The 23,857-nt window shown below is 40.2% G+C and overlaps 1 protein-coding gene across 2 annotated transcripts in view; it reads left to right on the forward strand.

Annotated features, from left to right (window-relative positions):
- The first annotated feature begins 6,376 nt into the window (after positions 1 to 6,376).
- Positions 6,377 to 23,857, forward strand: part of LOC128647948 (prostaglandin reductase 1) — a 149,412-nt gene continuing 131,931 nt past the window's right edge. The window contains exon 1 of one of the 2 annotated variants that reach the window (XM_053700627.1): positions 6,377 to 6,450. In XM_053700627.1, coding sequence (XP_053556602.1) covers positions 6,446 to 6,450 — 5 coding nt within the window. In that variant the 5' untranslated portion in view covers positions 6,377 to 6,445. Of the gene's footprint in view, positions 6,451 to 19,631; positions 19,753 to 23,857 lie in introns of those variants that run through there. The other variant, XM_053700626.1, reaches the window with a different exon arrangement.

Consider the following 23,857-nt stretch of genomic DNA (forward strand, 5'->3'; position numbering starts at 1 on the left):
TTATTTGGTAGTTTACGATGTTGGGGTTTGCGGATTTAGGCGTTAATACTTTTATTATTAGTTGCGATGTGGGGTGATGGCGAATATAAGGATATACGTTTTGACATGTCAGGTTTATTTTTGGGAGGCGGGTTAGACTTTTACGGAATATTTAACTTTTTTTTAAAATTTTCTTAGCGCTGGCAGTTTCTAAACTGACGTAAGTCACTGGTGACTCCAGAAATTTGTATTTACTCACATTTCTGGACATCGCTAGTTTATCCGATTTACGCCAGTTTATGAACGGCCCGGCGGGGTTTATGTGATTCCCCGATGTGCAGGGTTTCAGCAGTTGCGCTGAAGCCTGCGCTATATATGTAATCTCGTCCCATGTTCACTTAGAAGCTAATTATTTCACCTGTGCGTTAGTTCAGATATCCTGAAAATCTGTCCTCTTTGGGATGCCCAAAGACAGGATTGAAAACCCTGCTTTTTAGCTACCAAGTGATTTCCATAGTAATACTGATCACCTGGAAGCAGCTGCTGTGCTAATTTTGTTATGTTAGTGATGCTATGGCTAATAGAGCCATGTTTCTCTTAACTAATAATTAACTACAGCAATCAAAATAAATGGTAAACCTTGATGAGTTAGAAAATAGATGATATTTTGTGAAATACTATGGGGCCTAGTTATCAACCCATCTACTTTTCCTGCCTTCGCCGGCCCAATACGCCCGCCTAAGCTCGCCTCACATCGCCGCCGCGGACATGCAAAAATTCGCCTAAGTTATCAAAAAAGCTGTCAAAAAGCCGCGCACCAAGTACGGGGCGATGAGCAGCGGACTGTGAGAGTTATCACTCATCCGATCTCGCTGCTCTTCGGCTTTTTCACAGCTTTCTTGCTAGCCTGTCACTAAGCACCCACACTAACTACACTGTTCTACCCCCTATACCGGCACCCCCGGAGCCCCCCACAACTCAATAAAGTTACTAACCCCTAAACCGCTGCTCCTAGACCCCGCCACAACTCTTATAAATGTATTAACCCCTAAACCGCCGCTCCCGGACACTGCTGCTACCTACATTATACCTATTAACCCCTATCCTACCCCCCCTATACCGCCACCACCTATAATAAAGTTATTAATCCCTATCCTGCTGATCCCGCACCTCGCCGCAACTAAATAAATAGTTGAACCCCTAAACCGCCGCTCCCTGACCCCGCCACAACCTATATTAAATTTATCAACCCCTATCCTGCCCCCCCTACACCGTCGCCACCTATAATACATTTATTAACCCCTATCCTGCCCCCACTACACCGCCGCCACTGTAATAAAATGATTAACCCCTAAACCTAAATCTAACACTAACCCTAACACCCCCCCCTAACTTAAATATTAATTAAATAAATCTAAATAATATTTCTATTATGAACTAAATTAATCCTATTTAAAACTAAATACTTACCTTTAAAATAAACCCTAATATAGCTACAATATAAATAATAATTATATTGTAGCTATTTTAGGATTTATTTTTATTTTACAGGTAACTTTCAATTTATTTTAACTAGGTACAATAGCTATTACATAGTTATTAACTATTTAATAGCTTACCTAGCTAAAATAAAGGGAAATTTACCTGTAAAATAAAAACTAACCTAAGTTACAATTACACCTAACACTACACTATACTTAAATAAATTATTCCTATTTAAAACTAAATACTTACCTGTAAAATAAACCCTAAGATAGCTACAATATAATTAATAATTACATTGTAGCTATCTTAGGATTTATATTTATTTTACAGGTAACTTTGTATTTATTTTAGCTAGTTAGAATAGTTATTAAAAAGTTATTAACTATTTAATAACTACCTAGCTAAAAGAAATACAAAATGACCTGTAAAATAAATCCTAACCTAAGTTACAATTAAACCTAACACTACACTATCTTTAAATGAATTAAATAAATTAACTACAAATAACTACAATTAAATACAATTACATAAACTAACTAAAGTACAAAAAAAAAGCTAAGTTATAAAAAATAAAAAAATAAGTTACAAACATTTTAAAAATATTACAACAATTTTAAGCTACTTACACCTAATCTAAGCCCCCTAATAAAATAACAAAGCCCCCCAAAATAAAAAAATGCCCTACCCTATTCTAAATTAAAAAAGTTCAAAGCTCTTTTACCTTACCAGCCCTTAAAAGGGTCTTTTGTGGGGGCATGCCCCAAAGAATTCAGCTCTTTTGCCTGTAAAAGAAAAATACAACCCCCCCCCAACATTAAAACCCACCACCCACATACCCCTAATCTAACCCAAACCCCCCTTAAAATAACCTAACACTAATCCCCTGAAGATCATCCTACCTTTAGTCGTCTTCACTCAGCCGAGCAGCGATGGAACCGAAGAGGAGACCCGGAGCGGCAGAAGTTATCCTCCAAGGGGCGCTGAAGAAATCTTCCATCCGATGAAGTGATCCTCCAGTCGGCGCTGAAGAAGTCTTCCATCCGGGCTATGTCATCTTCCAAGAGGCGCTGAAGAAGTCTTCTATCCGGGCGATGTCATCTTCCAAGCCGGGTCTTCAATCTTCATCCCGCCGACGCGGAACATCCTTCTTTACCGATTGAATCCGATTGAATCAGCCAATCAGATTGAGCTCGCATTCTATTGGCTGCTCCGATCAGCCAATAGAATGCGAGCTCAATCTGATTGGCTGATTGGATCAGCCAATCGGATTGAACTTGAATCTGATTGGCTGATTCAATGAGCCAATCAGATTTTTCCTACCTTAATTCCGATTGGCTGATAGAATCCTATCAGCCAATCGGAATTGAAGGGACACCATCTTGGATGACATCCCTTAAAGGAGCCTTCATTCGTCGGTAGTCCGTCGGTAAAGAAGGATGTTCCGCGTCGGCGGGATGAAGATTGAAGACCCGGCTTGGAAGATGACATCGCCTGGATAGAAGACTTCTTCAGCGCCTCTTGGAAGATGACATCGCCCGGATGGAAGACTTCTTCAGCACCGACTGGAGGATCACTTCATCGGATGGAAAATTTCTTCAGCGCCCCTTGGAGGATAACTTCTGCCGCTCCGGGTCTCCTTTTCGGTTCCATCGCTGCTCGGCTGTGTGAAGACGACTAAAGGTAGGATGATCTTCAGGGGATTAGTGTTATTTTAAGGGGGGTTTGGGTTAGATTAGGGGTATGTGGGTGGTGGGTTTTAATGTTGGGGGGGTTGTATTTTTCTTTTACAGGCAAATGAGCTGAATTCTTTGGGGCATGCCCCCACAAAAGGCCCTTTTAAGGGCTGGTAAGGTAAAAGAGCTTTGAACTTTTTTAATTTAGAATAGGGTAGGGCATTTTTTTTATTTTGGGGGGCTTTGTTATTTTATTAGGGGGCTTAGATTAGGTGTATGTAGCTTAAAATTGTTGTAATATTTTTAAAATGTTTGTAACTTATTTTTTTTATTTTTTGTAACTTAACTTTTTTTTTTTGTACTTTAGTTAGTTTATGTAATTGTATTTAGTTGTAGTTATTTGTATTTAATTTATTTAATTCATTTAAAGATAGTGTAGTGTTAGGTGTAATTGTAACTTAGGTTAGTTTTTATTTTACAGGTAAATTTCTCTTTATTTTAGCTAGGTAAGCTATTAAATAGTTAATAACTATTTAATAGCTATTGTACCTAGTTAAAATAAATTGAAAGTTACCTGTAAAATAAAAATAAATCCTAAGATAGCTACAATATAATTATTATTTATATTGTAGCTATATTAGGGTTTATTTTAAAGGTAAGTATTTAGTTTTAAATAGGATTAATTTAGTTCATAATAGAAATATTATTTAGATTTATTTAATTAATTTTTAAGTTAGGGGGGTGTTAGGGTTAGTGTTAGACTTAGGTTTAGGGGTTAATAATTTTATTACAGTGGCGGCAGTGTAGTGGGGGGCAGGATAGGGGTTAATAAATGTATTATAGGTGGCGACAGTGTAGGGGGGCAGGATAGGGGTTAATAAATTTAATATAGGTTTCGGGGGTCCGGGAGCGGCGGTTTAGGGTTTAAACTATTTATTTAGTTGCGGCGAGGTGCGGGATCGGCAGGATAGGGGTTAATAACTTTATTATAGAGGGCGGCGGCATAGGGGGGCAGGATAGGGGTTATTAGGTATAATGTAGGTGGCGGTGGGCTCCGGGAGCGGCGGTTTAGGGGTTAATATGTATAGAGTAGCTTGCGGTGGGCTCCGGGAGCGGCGGTTTAGTGGTTAACATATTTATTATAGTGTCTGTGAGCTCCGGGAGCGGCGGTTTAGGGGTTAATACATATATTATAGTTGCGGTGGGCTCCGGGAGCGGCGGTTTAGGGGGTAATAACTTTATTTAGTTGCGGTGGTGTAGGGGGGCAGATTAGTGGTGTTTAGACTCGGGGTACATGTTAGGGTGTTAGGTGCAGACCTCCTTGTACTTTCGCTATGGTCAGACTCCCATTGAATCCTATGGGATCCGCCGCCTCCAGGGTGGCGGATTGAAAACCAGGTACGCTGGGCCGGAAATGTGCCGAGTGTACCTGCTAGTTTTTTGATAACTAGCAAAAGTAGTCAGATTGTGCCGCACTTATGTGCGGAACATCTGGAGTGACGTAAGAATCGATCTGTGTCGGACTGAGTCCGGCGGATCGAAGTTTACGTCACAAAATTCTACTTTTGTCGGTCTCTAGCCTTTGATAACTAAGGCGAATCAGCCTCGCCACAAATACGCTGCGGAATTCCAGCGTATTTGAGGTTGACGGCTTGATAACTAGGCCCCTATGTAGGATGATTTTTGTTGCAACTGTTTAGTGTTTTTTTATATTTGTACTATGCTTCATGAGGTTTGACAGGTGTAAGATAATGCATACATTGTCATTTTTTTCCTGGAAAATCAGAAATGTTTGTAATATTTATACAAATAGATATTTTATACCCACTCTTTTACTGCATAAATTGCAAGATGGTGCAAAGTGACAAAAATAATATTTGTTTGCATTTCATATGGTATTTCTGCAAATTAAACTTATTTTATAAAAATGCTTGGTCTGCTAAAAAAATAAAAATAAATTGAGATATAATTTGAATGGATACCTCACAGAAAAAAAAGTTGAAATTTGAGTGTATAAGTAACAAATGACAAACAAAAACATCTCTAGCACATGAGTATGAAATGGCCCATCAGTAAAGGGGTTAATTTTTAAAGAGACATTAAACACTTATTAATATAAAATGTTTAACTATATGTAGTAAAACAACTTTGCAATATACTTACATTATTTTGTTCCCTTTTCCTGTAATTTAATTCTGAATATTGAGGGCTTCCCAAATTCCTGTTAAAAGTGCAGACACAGCTGTGATCTACACAGTTATTGGTTGCACACTCTAGTAAGCTATTTATAACTGTTCCTAATTGGCCTTAGCAGAAAAAGAAACCTAAGTTACAATATGGCGGCCCCTATTGCGTTATAGCCATTACAATGTTACCCTTAATTTTTCAATATTTAAAAATCTGTTATTTTAAAAAATGCATGTATATATTTGTATATCATTCTATCAATGATTTATTTAGTGTTTTAAAGAGATATTAAACCCAATTTTTTTCTTTAATGATTCAGAAAGAGAATGTAATGTTAAACAACTTTCTAATTTACTCCTATTATCAAATTTTCTTTGTTCTCTTGGTATCTTTATTTGAAAAAAACAGAATTTAAGCTTAGGAGCCGGCCCATTTTTGTTTCAGCATCTGGGTAGCGCTTGCTGATCAGTGTAGCCAATGTAGTCACCAATCAGCAAGTGCTAACCAGGGTGCTGAACCAAAAATGCGTCAGCTCCTAAACTTACATTATTGCTTTTTCAAATAAACATATCAAGAGAACAAAGGAAAATTTATAATAGAAGTAAATTCGAAAGTTGCGTAAAATTGCATGCTCTATCTGAATCATGAAAGAAAAAAATTGGGTTTAATTTGGTTTTGTGCTGCCTGAGAGAGTCTGGAGTGCATCCTGTAGGACGCCTAATTGTGAATCTGCAACATTTTATACAGTAATTGTGTGATCAGTACAGAGCTCATACATATCTGTCACTAACTGACCACAGATAAGATGCACAATGTGCTTGGAAAGGAAAATATGTTATCTTTGCTAGCAAAATGCCAATTTTAAAAGTATTAAAAAATTTATTTTGTAAGCAGATCGTTTGCAGTGCAGTTGCCTAATTGCTATATATTATATCCATATAAAAAGTGATTTTAATGCCCATCTAAGGAACAAATCACAAGCTTTAATGTACGCTTGTCCAAAATGAAACTTCCTTTTTAGAATCTGTTTATGGGAAGTGGATTAAAGGAGGTGGAGACTGAGTTTGTTGTAAAGTTACTCACAAAAGCTTTGCCTGGTTTGGAGCCTGTCTGTCTATACAATGAGGTAAACTGTTTTGCTTTTACAGAAAAAAAAATGCTGTATATTTAATAAGTAGTAGAAATTATTAGAAAAGCATTTAGAACAACCATTATATTCTATATTAATCATATACTCTGCAGCTGCAGGGCAGTTGAGGACAGTTAAGGACAAGCTTTTGAAATACCTCCGCTTGTAAGAGCTAATTATGTCTGTGTTAACTCCTTGATGGCTCAATACACAGTAGTGATGTCCGGTTCATGAACGAATCGTTCATTTGAACCGGATCTTTTCACTGAACTGAATGAATCAGTACATCAGACTGAACTGATTCGTTTGAAACAGTTCAGTTCCTGAGTCATCAGCAGCACTCTGGTAATACGATCCTAGAGTGAGTTCTGCTCTGCTAACTCCTCCTGTAATGAATCACACAGCAGAATCTCACTCTAGGATCATATTACCAGTGTTGTTGAATCAGTGAACTGTTAGCTAACTCGTCTGCAATGAATCAGTCTGTTAACAGTTCACTGATTCAAAAGAAGTGAACTGTTAGCAAACGACTCAGTGTACTGTTAACAGACAGATTCATTGCATACGAGTTAACTAACAGTACACTGATTCAAATATCAGCTCACACTCACAGCGGTTCTCAACAGACCCCTGCATTTACATTAACCCATTCAGCATCCCATGTTTGTGTATATATATATATATATATATATATATATATATATATATATATATATATAATTTGTTGTTCTTCCTCTATATCTAAGCTAACTTTTACTTAGCAACAGCTACAAATTATATATATATATATATATATATATATACACACAAACATGGGATGCTGAATGGGTTAATGTAATTGCAGTGGTCTGTTGAGAACCGCTGCGAGTGTGACCTGTTATTTGAATCAGTGTACTGTTATCTAAATGATTCATTAGAGTTACAGTACACTGAGTCATTTACATACAGCACTTAGCACTGCAGGAAACGAATCTGCGGCTCTACAGTTCACCTACTGAACATGAGGTAGAGCCTCTACCTGATGTTCAGTAGGTGAACTGGTGAATCGGTTCATGAACCGGTTCAGTTAATCGAACCGTCCGAAATGAACCGGTTCACCTAAAAGAACCGAACTGCACATCACTAATACACAGTGAGATGACTAAAAGATAAAAAGCTATTAATATTATACTATTAAAAGCACATAATGCAAAACAATATATTTGAAATGTATTATGAACAGATATAGGGTTATGTTTGTGAAGCCTGCTGTGTGCACTTCTAGTGCTCAGAAGGGAGGAGGGGGCAAAGTAAATATTGAAAAGTTATTTTACTGCACATAATTAAACATTTTACATTAGAACACCAAATTGTTTAATGTCCTTTAATGATAAATGTACTTAAAATAATATGAAATTGTTAATTTTTGTTTATGTGATATATATAATTTAAGCAGTTTATCTAAGTCATATGGCAGCTGTTGTAATAAATTACATTTGCATAAAAATTAAGACAGAAATGATCTGCGTAGACTACAATGTTTTTGCAGACTCTAAAGAATTGTAATAGGGGCCCATGAGTCTAAGGCAATTAACATTAAATGAACCCAAATAATGATTGGTGTAATGAGTTTACAAATAATTTACCCACTAAATGAACTGAGACTGCAGTATATTTAAGGTCATTTGCATTAATTAGAGCTAAATTGCTGGCTACTGCTTGACTGCAAATACATAAATAAACATGGATTGCAAACCCTTAAAGATATCCTGATTTAAAATAAAAAAACGAAATTAGAGTGCTAACTAAATGTCTGACCAATTAAATCTATATATTTATTTTATTTATTATTAATTTCCTTTGGCATTACAACTATTCCTAATAATAATAATAATAATGTATTATTATTGTTGTTTCAAGACTTATATTTTGTCTTTTACAGAAAATATACTATGGACAGTCTAGCCTCTTTTTGTAATTACGTGTCAGATTACAAGTGGAGCGCTAAATAATGATTTCTTTGCGATTTCTTAACTAATGTGCACTGGCATTACAAATTGAAAGCAATGCGAACGCCCCTAAGAGGAAATGTCCAAATTGGGCCCAAAGTGTCAATATTTTAGGTAGCCACCATTATTTTCCAGCACTGCCTTAACCCTCTTGGGCATGGAGTTCACCAGAGTTTCACAGGTTGCCACTGGAGTCCTCTTTCACGCCTCCTTGACAACATCACAGAGCTGGTGGATGTTAGAGACCTTGCGCTCCCCACCTTCCGTTTTTTAGGATGCCCCACAGATGCTCAATAGGGTTTAGGTCTGAAGAAATGCTTGGCCAGTCCATCACCTTTACCCTCAGCTTCTTTAGCAAGGCAGTTGTCATGTTGGAGGTATGTTTGGGGTCGTTATCATGTTGGAATACTTCCCTGCAGCCCAGTCTCCGAAGGGAGGGGATCATGCTCTGCTTTAGTATGTCACATTACATGTTGGCATTCATGGTTCCCTCGATGAACTGTAGTGCCAGCAGCACTCATGCAGGCCCAGACCATGACACTCCCACCACCATGCTTGATTGTAGGCAAGACTTGTCTTTGTACTCCTCACCTGGTTTCCGTGACACACGCTTGACACCATCTGAACCAAATAAGTTTAGCTTGGTCACATCATTCCACAGGACATGGTTCCAGTAATCCATGTCCTTAGTCCAGTGACGTGCGGTGAGATTAGAGTCTGGTGAGGCACTGGCAATGATACAACCAGGAAACATACACACATACATATATATATATATATATATATATATATTATATATATTCTATATATATATATATATATATATAATATATACCCACACAATTATACACACACATATGCACTAACTCGGACACTCTCACTCACTCACTCTCTTTATCTCTCTCACACTCTCTCTCTCTCATACTCTCTCTCTCACACTCTCACTCAAACACACACACACACTCTCTCTCTAACACACACACACACTCTCTCTCACACACTCTCTCTCTCACTCTCTCTCTCACACTCTCTCTCTCTCTCTCTCTCACACACACACTCTCTCTCTCTCACACACACACTCTCTCTCACTCTCTCTCACACACACACTCTCTCTCTCATACACTCTCTCTCTCTCTCTCACACACACATACACTCTCTCTCACACTTTCTCTCTCTCACTCTCTCTCTCTCATACTCTCTCTCTCTCATACTCTCTCTCTCATACTCTCTCTCTCTCTCACTCTCTCTCTCTCACACACACACACACACACACTCTCTCTCTCTCACACACTCTCTCTCATATACTCTCTCACTCTCTCTCTCTCTCTCACACACACACACTCTCTCTCTCTCACATACATACTCTCTCTCGCTCTCTCTCACACACACTCTCTCTGTCTCTCTCACACACTCTCTCTCTCTCACACACACGCTCTCTCACACTTTCTCTCTCTCTCTCACTCACTCTCTCTCTCATACTCTCTCTCTCACTCTCTCTCTCACATACTCTCTCTCACACTCTCTCTCTCTCTCATTCTCTCTCTCTCTCATACTCTCTCTATCTCTCTCTCTCTCTCACACTCTATCTCTCACATTGGCTCACTCATTCTGTCATTCTCTCTCTCACACTCTCTATCTCTCTCAGTCTCACTCACTCTCACACTCTAGGGCAGTGATCATCAGCAGCTTATATACAAGCACCCCAGAAGATGCCCCAAGATTATTTAGAAAATTTGCAGAAGAAAATCCTAGCATACATTTTCTCATATCATCTCTTAGGAAACCTCTGAAAGAGCATTTGTTCAGGCTGCCAAGTTAAATCCTCCTTTCTCATGTCACAGCTTTGAAAAAGCAGTCAGAACTCCAGCTACACTGAGGTCTGTTGAACTAAACAGAGAAAAGCAATTCCTTTGGCACTAAGGAACCATTAAAGCTTTTTGCACATTATGAACTGAAGCAAAAAATATACACTTATCCTACCAGACATTAATGCAGTATGATTAGCAAATTAGTAAATGATAAACTACATAAAGCAGAAACCAATTTGACAATGTTTTCTGCACATCTTAAGTCTCTGGTATAAATAAAAAGATACTAATGGTAATGGGAGTTCTAATTTAGACCTGCCATTTATCAAAGGGAGTTAAAAACAAAGTTAAACCACATCATTCTTCAAGATAATCAAAACTTCCAAAAACATACTGTATAAGTGAGCTTAGAACAAGGCAACTCTCATTAGATCCAGTCACAGAAGGTTGGGGGATCTAATGCACTAACTAGCTATAGTATTGCCCATTTGTGCTTGAACTTGAAGCTGTGTAGATCAGGGGTTTACTTTAAACATGCATACAATGAGCCAATAAGGAGTCAGAAAATTTTATGTTTATTTCTTTGCTTTTAAATGTATTTCTGACAGAAATACATTTAAAAGCAAAGAAATAAACATAAGTATAACTGTATGATGGGCTGGAAATTTCCACTAATTCACTTGTTCTGGACAAGTAATTTGATTTTAAATTTTTTTTACCCCTAGATATATGTTTATTAACCCAAAACATTAGTGTCCCAGATGCATAATTTTAAGGAGCACTGGCTCCCTGGTTTTTGCAATTTGTCAGGCACTGGTAATTACTTAGAAGCAGCTGTCTAGTAGAATCTCACATGGATGCCTCTACAAGCTTTCTCCTGCTTTGTTAACCCCTTCCTGTCTACTTTATTTATAACATATTTTAGATATTACTTAGTTAAAATTATCATTATTAGGCAGAACTGACCTTCAGCGCTCTGGACCCCCTGATTTTCTCCTCTTTTCGATTTACTTACTTCCTTATCATGATGGCTATGCTTAAGCTCACTCATTGCAGCTTGGATGGCACGGACTTCTTTCCAACGAGTTTCTAGGAGCCCAGAAAGGAAGGACCATGAATTTGCTCTCTGCGACTGGATTCTTTCCGATGATCTGCTGTTCTGCCATTAGAGAGTTGTGACTCTCATAAGAAATCTGACCAAAGGACACTGTTGAAATTGCCTTTCTGCCTCTGAATGTTTAAGGTTAGCGTCCCGGTCAGAATTCCACTGCACACGTCACGTCTACAGTCTGTAATGAGAGAGAGCTCACCAACACGTGACTGCTCATCTCAGTCCGCGACTCCGCACCAGTGTTGGCTCAGCGGCAGCGCCCATGCTCCTACATAAGAGAGCTGGGCGCTGATTGGCTCCGACTCCTCCGAGGCGCTTAGAGAGCAGCCTCTATGGGAGCGATAACAGCGGTATAGCCATTGGCTGGAACAGAGACTTCAGCGCATTAAGCTCCACTGGGGGCAGTCTAGTAGCAGCTGCTTATACGATGACATCCATAATATTGCGCAAACTAGGGGAGGCGAGCTGAACAGCTCACACACAGCCTCTCCTTCTTTGCGCAATTAGGCAGCCTTTGAGCCTTATTTTGAAAAATGTTGGCCGAGTCATGATTGGCGGGGGTGGGGGGTTAGGGGGGGTACATTTAATGCACAAAAAAAAGATAAAAACTTTTTTTTTTAATAACGTTTTTTTTTATTTAATTAAAGTCTTTAAAAAGTGTAATTACACAGAGAGGACAGGTGAGGCGCTGCCTCACCTGCCTCCTATGACTGCACGTCACTGCCTTAGTCTGCTTGTCTTCAGCAAACTGTTTGCGGGGTTTCTTGTGCATCATCTTTAGAAAAGGCTTCCTTCTGGGACAACAGCCATGCAGATCAATTTGATGCAGTGTGCAGCATATGGTCTGAGCACTGACAGGCTGACCCCCCCACCCCTTCAACCTATGTAGCAATGCTGGTAGCACTCATAAGTATATTTCCCAAAGACAACCTCTGGATATGATGCTGAGCATGTGCACTCAACTTCTTTGGTCGACCATGGCAAGGCCTGTTCTGAGTGGAACCTGTCCTGTGAAACCGCTGTATGGTCTGGCCCACCATGCTGCAGCTCAGTTTCAGGGTCTTGGCAATCTTCTTATAGCCTAGGCCATCTTTATGTAGAGCAACAATTCTTTTTTTTAGATCCTCAGAGAGTTCTTTGCCATGAAGTGCCATGTTGAACTTCCAGTGACCAGTATAAGAGAGTGTGAGAGCAATAACACCAAATTTAACATGCCTGCTCCCCATTCACACCTGAGACCTTGTAACACTAACAAGTCACATGATACCGGGGAGGAAAAATGGCTAATTGGGCCCAATTTGGACATTTCCACTTAGGGGTGTACTCACTTTTGTTGCCAACGATTTAGACATTAATGGCTGTGTGTTGAGTTATTTTGAGGGGACAGCAAATTTACACTGTTATACAGGTTGTACACTCTACTTCACATTGTAGCAAAGTGTAATTTCTTCAGTCTTGTCAGATAAAAAGATATAATAAAATATTTACAAAAATTTGAGGGGTGTACTCACTTTTTGTGAGATACTGTGTATGTGTATATATATATATAGTATCTAGGGGGTACCAGACTAAAGCTTGTAGAAAGGGAGTAGCATAAAGGGGAGCACAGTTTTAAGGTGTAACTCAAATGTAATGATTTACAGCAGGGTATAAAAAAAACTCCTCTGTAGAGTATGGTAGTATTTAGAAATCAAAGATGATTGGCCTCTGTGTGGTGCCAATTAAGGTATTTATTTTCAAGAAATAAAATCTCCTTGTTAGAAAGGGGTTGAGTAACAGGCTTCCCCTCTCAGGGGTGTGGTAGATGCCTTTCAATTAAATAAATAAATGAAGCTAATGCCAGTGATTAGTGCAACTAAAATCTCCTTTATTTTAGCACAAAAACAAACCGGTGTTTGTGCTGGTGAATTAAGTCTCTTGGTGTTGTTAGGTAAAAACTTTGTGCAGAAATTTGGGGTATTTAACTTCCCAAACAGGCTGTGTTGGTTGTCGCCTTGATTATGCACAAACAGTGCAGAGGATTGCTTGAAGATTTTTGTCTCCAGATGGTGTAAAGATTAAGGTTTATGCAAGATTTTAGGGTATTTTCCTTCCCAAACAGGCTGTGATGGTTGTTGTCCTGATCTTACATAAACAGTATAGAGGATTCCTTGATGATCTCACCGGACTGGAAGTGATGTCACAAGTGGGCGTGCCCTTACGCGTTTCATGAAACTGTCTTCACTTCCTCAGATGGTACCCGGCGAGACCGCAACTCTACAGATCACTTGTGAAGCACAAGTGTATCCAACGCCATCCTATGACAGGAATGACCTGTGGAGGTTACAAAACACCACACTTCTTCTACAACCCACACAGGAACCTTCAGGAATCGTTATTTTTCCTCAAAGTAAAAAACTGAACTTTTTACTTTTTGCAAAAAAAGAGAAACCAACAGGGATCATCAAGAAATCCTCTATACTGTTTATGTAAGTTCAGGACAACAACCATCACAGCCTGTTTGGGAAGGAAAATACCCTAAAATCTTGCATAAACCTTAATCTTTACACCATCTGGAGACAAAAATCTTCAAGGAATCCTCTGCACTGTTTGTGCATAATCAAGGCGACAACCAACACAGCCTGTTTGGGAAGTTAAATACCCCAAATTTCTGCACAAGGTTTTTACCTAACAACACCAAGAGACTTAATTCACCAGCACAAACACCGGTTTGTTTTTGTGCTAAAATAAAGGAAATAAAGGAGATTTTATCTGCACTAATCACTGGCATTTGCTTCATTTATTTATTTCATTGAAAGGCATCTACCACACCCCTGAGAGGGAAAGCCTATTACTAAACTCCTTTCTAACAAGGAGATTTTATTTCTTGAAAATAAATACCTTAATTATTTGGCACCACACAGAAGCCAATCATCTTTGATTTCTAAATACTACCATACTCTACAGAGGAGAAGCAGAGACACTACACAGACTTCTCAGACTAAATGACAAAAAGGTGAGCCACAAAAAAGTTTATTTATACCCTGCTGTAAATCAGTACATTTGTGTTACACCTTAAAACTGTGCTCCCCTTCATGTTACTCCCTTTCTACAAGCGCTATAGTCTGGTACCCCCTAGATACTATCCATAATTGTTTGTTCCATTTTAATGATAGTGGAATCACCAGACTAAGCTGCTCAGAAACACATCAGGAGGAACTATATATTTAAGCAAATGAAATTTTAGCATTAAAACACAGCGCAAGCCTAAACAATTTTACCTTTTGTATATGTGTATATATATATATATATAAAGTCCAGAAAAGAGCACTCTCGCCCAATCCACAACTGCCAGGGTGCCAGCGGGTCACATGACAGGATATAAGAAGGCACTCACTGGCCTTTTCAAGAAGTATTTAATAATAAGCGTCTGTATGTATATATATATATATATATGCTCCCTATACTATATGAGTATTGCCTCTATTTTTCTGTATGTATATAAGATTATACATATATATTTACTGGGAATACACAGTTCCCATTGACCGCAATGTAAAGGCACTTTTCATTCCCTTTTTTTTCTTACACTCCACTCCTGCCCCAAAACTGCCTAGTATAGTTATTTTTTTATTTAAAAAAAATGCTACATTTTTTTCAATAAAAAAACTATAATGCCCTATTTTGAGGGCATTTGGAACACTTTTAGAAAATTAACCAGAAATCTTATCTCTAGTTAATTTTCTGAGCGCTAATTGCTACCATTTATGTATGCGCAATAATTTAGTTCTCCACTTGTAATCTAGCCCTAAATGTCAGTGTTCAGGGCTGTGGAGTTTGCTGTGGCTTAGGATGTGAACCCAGTCCAGTCTGTGAGTGCGGTCCATTCCTGTGTTTTGTATTTACATAGGGGAGGTTACAAAAGCCTGTGTCACCCTGGGAGGTTCCCAGTTGGTTTGTTTGGAAGTATGCATTGTGTGGGTGCTGGATTAGGGTCCCAGTAAGGAGGAGACCTTGTCTTGGTCCTGGGCTTGATCCTTTGGCGCCAAATGTAACTGACCTCCCACAGATTTGCTTTTAAACATTACTGTGAATCTGCTGGTGAGTGCCAGGTTTTCTGTGTGTTGTGTTGATAATGTTTGTAATGCTTCCCTGCAACCTTTTTTTTCAATAAAAAACTATAATGCCCTATTTTGAGGGCATTTGGAACACTTTTAGAAAATTAACCAGAAATCTAATCTCTGGTTAATTTTCTGAGCGCTAATTTCTACCATTTGTGAGTGCGCAATAATTTAGTTCTCCACTTATAATCTAGCCCTAAATGTTCTAATGTTGTGTTTCACAAAATGTCTTGCTAGACTTATACAGATAAAAAGGGGTATAGCATCTACTAATGGTAGCAAGAACTGTACATTTCTGTTGCAAAATTGTTAATACCCTTTATCATACTCAAACATCTTAAAAGTTGTGTGGCTTAAAGGGACAGTCTACCCCCGAATTTCTATTGTTTTTTAAAAAAAGATAATCCATTAATTACCCATTCCCCAGTTTTGCATATCCAACCCAGTTATATTAATATACTTTTCCCATCTGTGATTACCTTGTATCTAAGCCTCTGCAGACTTCCCTCTTATTTCAGTTCTTTTGACAGACTTGCATTTTTGACAACCAGTGTACCCTCATAAGTAACTCCACAGGAGTGAGCACAATGTTATCTATATGGTACTCATGAACTAGCACTGTCTAACTGTTAAAAACTTTAAAAATGCTCAGAGATAAGAGGCTGCTTTAGGGCTTAGAAATTAGCATATGAATCTTTATAGGTTTAGCTTTCAAAATAGAATACCAACAGAACAAAGCAAATTTGTTAATAACAAAGTAAATTGGAAAGTTGTTTAAAAGTGCATGCCCTATCTGAATCATGATTGTTTTTACTAGACTGTCCCTTTAAGTTGCACAGCAGCTCCAACGTAAAAAAGCTTTTACTTTCAAAGAGAGTAGTGCTAACATAGTACTAGCAACTGTATCTTATGACAGCTGAGCTCCTTTTTCTGTTTTGCCTTTACTTTTATCACAGTTTTCCTAATCCCCGCCCTGTCTACCTGGCATTGTGGCTAGTGGGCACACTGGGCAGCAATATGCTTCCAGCATTTAAAGCAGACCTCCTCCCAACTGTCCCTATTTGAGAGGGATAGTCCTTAGTTGTGAGCTCTGTTCTGCTGACCTTCTGAGAGAGCCATATATCCTTATTTGTAGAACTTCCCCTTAGTACCACTCGATGAACACCCAACCATGCCCACAAACTGCCCAGACAAACCATCTGACCAACCAGTCACACCCACAATCCCACTCACTAATTACCCATGACCCCCCCCCCCCCTAAACAGCTCTACCCACAAAATGGTGATGGGCCTCCATCAACCTCCTGAGTCCCTGATACCAAGCCACAAATGTTGGGAGGTTTGTTTAAAGGGCATTAAAAACATTTTGAAATATTAATACAAAATGTTTAATTATATGACGTAAAAAGACTTTGCGGTCACTTTCATTATTCATTTTGTTCCCTTTTCCTGTAATTTAAAGTGATAAGTGCTCACCCTTTTTAAAATCAGATCTGGAATGTTAGTGTGCAACCAATGACTGTGTGGAATACAGCTCTGTGTGCTCTTTCACTTTTAACAGGAAGTCCACAATATGCAGAATTAATATTTTTTAAATCAGATCCAGTATGTTAGTGATATTTTAGATGGAGTTTAATTCATAAGTTGTAACGAAGATGCGCTGTAACTTACTTTTACATTTTTCTGTGGGCAAACCATTTAAATTGTTCTCCAATCAAGGCTCTAACTACAAAAAATGTGCCATATGGGGAGAGCAAGCAACCAAAGGTGATCCCAAGCTGCTATTACAGGTTCTTAAAACAGATAATGAAAAATCTTAATACAGAGTATGAAAAAGAAATGATCTGAAGCACCAAAATCCTAACTGTCCCTTTCCTTAACCATCAAAAATAAAGCAAAACTCCTAAATGCCAATATCCCACCCCAGTATTGGGCTTTAACCCTAAACACATCTACCATGATCCCCCATCACATCATCACAAACCTGATCTACCCAATTATCCCACAGCAATATGACCTACATATTATCTCTAAACCTTCACCTCAAATTAAATGGACTATAAACACCTTGAGCTTTGTATGTTTTTTTATGCAATCTTTGCCATATATATATATATTGGAGCCCTTTGCAGTCAAGTACCTGAAAACATGTTAAATATTATTTATGCAATATTCATATTAATTAAAGTGTTTAACTATGTATTTACTGTACATATTTCACATTCCAATGTTCTTCATATAAGGGAATATGTTCTATTCATTTTTAGATATTCCTATATATGTGTGTGTGTGTATATACGTTAACACGGTCGCAATATTCTAACCATTTTTTTGCACTCGACTGGTTAGAGCTCAAGCAAATTTTTTTTACTTTCTACTTGTAATATACGTGCTACCCGACGCGCAAAAAGCTTACTTCTAGTGGGAGCAATAAATAGGGCTCCACACATAATCTAGCCCTTAGAAGGAAGTATAGTGGCAGAGCATAAAATAAACAGCATCCATGAAAATAACCATATTGATCATAATGGTTAAGTACCACTACTGTTCAGTGACCTGCATAGCAAGTTGTCACTAAATAAAGCCAGCCCTGGAGGAAGGAATGTGACGTAGGGGCATTTGACCCCAAAGCAGGCCAGTTTAGTGGTGGGTAGTACAGAGGTGGAAAGGAGGTGCTAAGGGTTGGGGGTACTTAAAGGGAGACTGGAAGCTGAGGGTCTTCTTCAATTCTGGACCAGTGGTGTGAAGAAGCTGCTGATCCGGAGTTGAAGGTTACTTACCTGGACGTTCTTCGCCATGGAGAAGCTTCAGGAGGTGTTGGCGGCTGCAGCGGCCCTTTCCAAGTAGCAGGTTGGCTGCTGGAGCAGCTGCAGACGGTGGGTGCCCTGCCGGATGCAGTTGGAGCAGAAGAGGAGCCTGCGAGGAGGTCCAAAGCCCCAGATCGGTTGAGTCCGGAGGCCCCTGTGAGGAGATCACAGGGGGCTTCTAGTGCTGGGCCATGCCAGGCTGGAGGCTGGAATCGGAGATCCGTGGGGAGGAGCTTGGTGCTGGTGAGGTCGGACGGTGATGCGGCGGCTGCTGTGGCTGAGGCCCCTGGAGCTGCTGTGGCGAGAGCGGTAACGTCATCACCGCGGGCGGTTGGCTGCTGTGAGTAAGCTGGTGAGCAGTCTACTGGGATCTGGAGGGGCACGCTGACGGCAACGGCCGTGCAGTGCAACGGTAAGGATGGTCCTCCAGGCTTGGTGGGGGTGGTAGGGGAGCTGGCTTATGCATTAAGGAATAAATAGTGAAAGGGTAGTGGCCTGCACATGGGGGGACTCCGGGGATAAGAGGCTAGTAGGGGGGGACACACAAGCTGCAGTGTCTCAGGTGTGGGCGATGGTATGGGTGGGAGATATGGATGAGGCGCTAGCCTGCTTTATGTTCCCAGAGGGGGGTATTGCTCCAGGTTTGGCTTAGGCTATAGGCACTGTGGCAAGTTAATTGGGCCTAGCGTGGGGAACAGGACCATGCCTAATACAAGGGGTGGAGGTTCCTGAGGCTCATGTTTAGGTTGGGGCATTTGGTTTGGGAGTCATGGAGTGTTGCTGGGGTGCAGTTTGCTCCCAAGTGAATATAGGTGGTGGCCAGAAGTTTAGTCTTAGCAAGCACGTGGGTAACATGAGTGGTTCAGATACTTTGGGGTTGCTGGGGTTGGTGCTTGTGGCTGGAATCTTTCTCCTAAACAACTCCCCTCCTCCCTCCCCTCTTTCCCTCCTCCCTCCCCTCTTCCCCTCCTCCCTCCCCTCTTCCCCTCCTCCCTACCCTCTTCCCCCCTTCTCTCCTCATTCCCCTCCTCCTCTCCCCCCTCTCCCCCCCTCTCCCTTTCTCTCTTTTACTTTTCCCTTTATGCCCCCTTGGGGTATTTAACTTCAGGGAGGACGTGGGTAGCATAGGTGGTCCAGAGGCTTTGGGTGCTAGGGTAAGTGACTCGGGACCGGAATGTGTCTCCTAGATAGCACACCACCCCCTTTCCTTCCTTCCCCTTCCCCCCCCACACACATGGTATTTCATTTTGTTAATAGGGAGGGCGGGTCTGGGTGAAGGGGTTCATGGTATGGATAATTGTGCCCTGTTTCTTTCCTAGTGAAGGTAACTGTGAGAGGCCCGGAGGTGGCTGGGCTAAGTCTGCATGGTATCGGCGGTGATCTGGAGGCACACAGCGACTTCATTAATTTGAAGGGCACCTTCAGTGATTTTGATGTGGTCCCAGAGGAAGACACATATCGGCAGGAGCGGAATTGGATGGCCAGGTAGGCGAATTGGATGCTTTGGCTCAGCTTTTACGTTGTTTGTCTCCACAGGTGCAAAAACAGGATGGGCAGCGGAGTAGGAGAGTGGAGGAGTAGTGAGCTAGGTTGTTTGGGTACAACTGGCAGGGGGCCTAATGTCACGGGCTGTCATGCTTCCTTACAGGAGAGCAGGAGTAATCGGAGAGTGAGGCATGGGGCTGTGGGCACCAGTTCATGGCGCGGCAGGTCTCGGTCGCCTTTTCCCAGGAGAAGGGAGGTGGATGTCTGTTCATCGACGACCTGGGTGCGTTTAGAGTGCTTACCTCGTGGCCGGAGCAGGGAACGGAGGCAGCCTGGGGAATGTAGGCGGAGGTTGCCTTTACACAGGAGGTATTCTGGAAGGAGAGAGGAACATGGGCCTGGTCTATGGCCACCTGAGCATAGTCGTTATGGGAGTGACTGTCACGCAGCGGGACCAGTGACGGCACTTGGAGGAGCAGGTGAGGTGCCTTGTGGGGGGGGCCTGTGGGGATGGGTGGTGGGTTCGGGCAGCTGAATGTCTTGGTGCAGGGTTTGAAAGAACTGTTTGCTAAGTTTGAGAAGGGTGATGGATCCCCAGGGTCGGGGAGTCAGGTTGCTAGGGGTGCATGTGTCACAGCCGAAGGTTAGTGAGCATGGAGTGGTAGGTGGTGTGGGACCCGTGAGCGAGCCAGCCGTATCGGGTGTTGCTGGTGGGGCTGGGGTCTAAAAGTGACTGAGGAGGCATTTTGGCGCCCCTGTTTGTGTTCCATTGGCCCATTGGGGCTCCACTTGATGTCAGAAATCTGAAAAGATCTGGAAACTTGAGTTTCTTGAGATTTTTTCATTACTTCCGGTGGACCAGTTCCTAGAGGTTAAGGAGGATACCAAGGGGGAGTCAGGAAAGAAAGAGGAGGAGGAGAGGAAGAAGCGGTACCGTAAATTGCCAAAAACATTGAGCAATTGGTTGATGACTTTTTGTATCCTTGCTACCGTGATAACCGAGAAGTTTACAGAGCAAGGGTCGTTGTTATTTTGTTGTTACAACGAGATTTCCTCAACTTATCGTACGTACGGTGGGCTTGCATGGTGGTGGTACAGCTGCAATGCGCTGGGAAGATAGAGACATGGGGATATGGCTGGAGATTATGACCCCTTTATGGTCGGTCGCAGTCCTTTCGAGTTGGAGGAGCCACCCTCAGCGGTGGCACGAGTGCCAGTACTGCTGCCCCCGCCAGAAAGGGGTTGTGTTTCCAATATAATGAGAGCCAGTGTTTTTTTGGGGTCTCCTGTAAATATAGACATGAGTGTTAAGAGTGCGAGAGTTTTCACTCCTTCGCAAAATGCTTTAAAAGAGGTCGGACAGGTGGTAGGCCGGGGGAGGTGGTTGTTCCGGGCCAAGACTCTGGGGAACATAAAACAGTATGGTAGGTTGAGGAGTAAGGCGGGCGACGCTGAGTTATTGCTCACAGGTTTCAGTTCAGGTTTTTGGATCCTTTAGGGAACGGCCTTTGGCCAACCTGCGGATCTCTCCACTGGGTGCAGTGCCGAAAAAGGTTCAGAGGCAGTACCGCATGATCCACCACCTGTCCTATCCGAAGGAATCATCTGTTAACGACGGTATTGACTGTTTATTGTTCGCAGTTTTCTATGCGGACAATAAGTGGCTGGTTATTGTTAAGGTGAGCTTGCAGTAGCAATTAGCGCTTATAAAATTAATTAGAGATCAGATCGCTGTTTAATTTTATAAATGTGCCCCAAATATCTCCAAAATATGTGTAGTGTATGTATCATTTTTATTTTTTAATAAAATTACTGCACTAGGCAGTATTATGGGGGTAAAGTTGGTGGGAGTGGGGTGTTAGAAAAAAAAATGGCACTGAAAAGTGCTTTACATTGCGGTCTATGGGAACTGTGTGTTCCCAGCAAATATATATGTATACACTTTTATTTATTTATTTATATATATATATATATATATATATATATATATATATATATATACTTATGTGTTAATATGTGTATATAAGCATATACATATATATTTATGTGTTAATATGTGTGTGAGCTCGCGTTCGCATTGCTGACAACTTGTAATACAAGCACACTTTTGCTTGTACTGTTATTACTCAGTGGAGCACAAATAACGCTTTCACAAAAGTGATATTTAGCACTCCACTTGTAATTTGGCCCCATATCTGCAATCAAATAATAATGGATTAAATAAATCTTTGAAAACAAAGCAAATGAGAAATACTAGTTTCTAAATTTAAGGCAAATTTGTCCAAACCTGGGGTACACAAATTTCTTTTAAATTTTCCAATCACATGAAAATATTTAATCATTAGAATTTATTTAATGTAGTTATTGTACAGTTATGAAAGATTATACTAGTGGTAATTAGAACTACAAAGGTTGAGAAAAACTAAAATAAAACGTTAAAAGTTAGAATAAGTCATATAATACATGAGTTTAAGATGCTTATCTATCAAGGCGTCAACTTTGTTGCATTCGACAGCACCAATACGCTCGCCTAACATCGCTTAACATCGCGGCCGCAGACCTGAATACGATCTCCATATTTATAAAAAAGGCCGTGCAGCAAGTACAGGGCGATGAGCAGCGGACTGTTGTTAACTAACAGTCATTGACTGCCGAATGTGTATTTGGAACATCTGTAAGGACGTAAGCATCGATCTGTGTCGGATTTAGACCAGCGTATTGTATGTTATATCACAGATTTCAACTTTTGCCGGTCTGTAGACTTTGATAACTAGGTTGAATCAAGTTTGCAACAGTTATGCTACGGAATTCCAGCATATTTCAGGTTGACTGCTTGATAGATATCCCCCTGTATGTCTATTTGGCATTTGCTTGAACTGTCTGGTAAATGTAACAGATAAGTGAAACAGCAAATGTGGTAAATGAGCTGTGATGTGAAATATCTATTTTTATACAGCAGACTCATGCTCTCCATTACATATGTAACGTTTTTACGTGGTTTTGGTATCACATATATGGCGTAGCATACAAGTTATGTGCGTATATTTTACCCGTCGCCCACATTTTTTACTCTCATAAACTAACATAGAACTGGATCCAATATACAGGGCAAGGATTTACGCTCGCAGAATTGAGAAAATCTACTCCAGTTTCATCTCGCCACACATAGGCAGGTGACTAAAAAAGCAACGTAACTCCATGGAAGTCTTAACAAACACATACATTTAACCAGCATCTTAAAAGTTAAAGAGACAGTATACTATAATATAAAATTGTTTTTCTCTTTCCAATTACTTATTTTATTAGCTGCAGAGTATAAAATGCATGAGATTTTCTTTTTTAAGGTTTATTTGTGTATTTTAAATAGCTGATTTTGTGTTTTGAATTTACAACCTAATAAAATGGGCTGAGCTTGTAGGTATAATCATATTTCATTAATTTATCACATTGTGTACATATACTTGCTTCTTTTTTATATCTGTTCACAAACTAATCACCAATACATGGAGAGAACAATGGAAATAATCATTTTAGTACCCTGTCTCTTCTAGAACCCACTGGGAGTGTAATTTATTCTATTGGCTCTGTCAACACAGCTTTGCCTTGAGGCCAAAATATTTAAGGATGGGTGGGGATACCACAGGCTAAATAAAATTTAAAATGCCAATATAAGGGTAATGGAAATACTTTAAACAATTTAATACTCCAGTAGGTAAAGTGGATAATTGGGAAAAAATTAAAAGGAAGAACATTTTTGAGTAAAATGTCCCTTTAAACCTTGATGCCCACTTAATTATTATAACCAATATTCCTCCTCTGCAATTGTGTGAAACCAATCACAAACAGCACAACCTCTCACCTGCACAGCCTTAAAACACCTGACAATGCACACCCTATCAGTAACATCAGTATTATATATACCCATGTGTCAATTTATATTGGGTGTGAGATACATTCATTTTCATCTACCTATTAACCCCTAAACCGAGGCCCTCCCACATCGCAAACACTAAAATGAAATTATTAACCCCTAATCTGCCGCTCCCGACATCGCTGCCACTATAATAAACATATTAACCCCTAAAGCGCCGCACTCCCGCCTCAC

Source organism: Bombina bombina, chromosome 2, assembly GCF_027579735.1.
Source record: "Bombina bombina isolate aBomBom1 chromosome 2, aBomBom1.pri, whole genome shotgun sequence".
In the NCBI taxonomy this organism is placed as follows: Eukaryota; Metazoa; Chordata; class Amphibia; order Anura; family Bombinatoridae; genus Bombina; species Bombina bombina.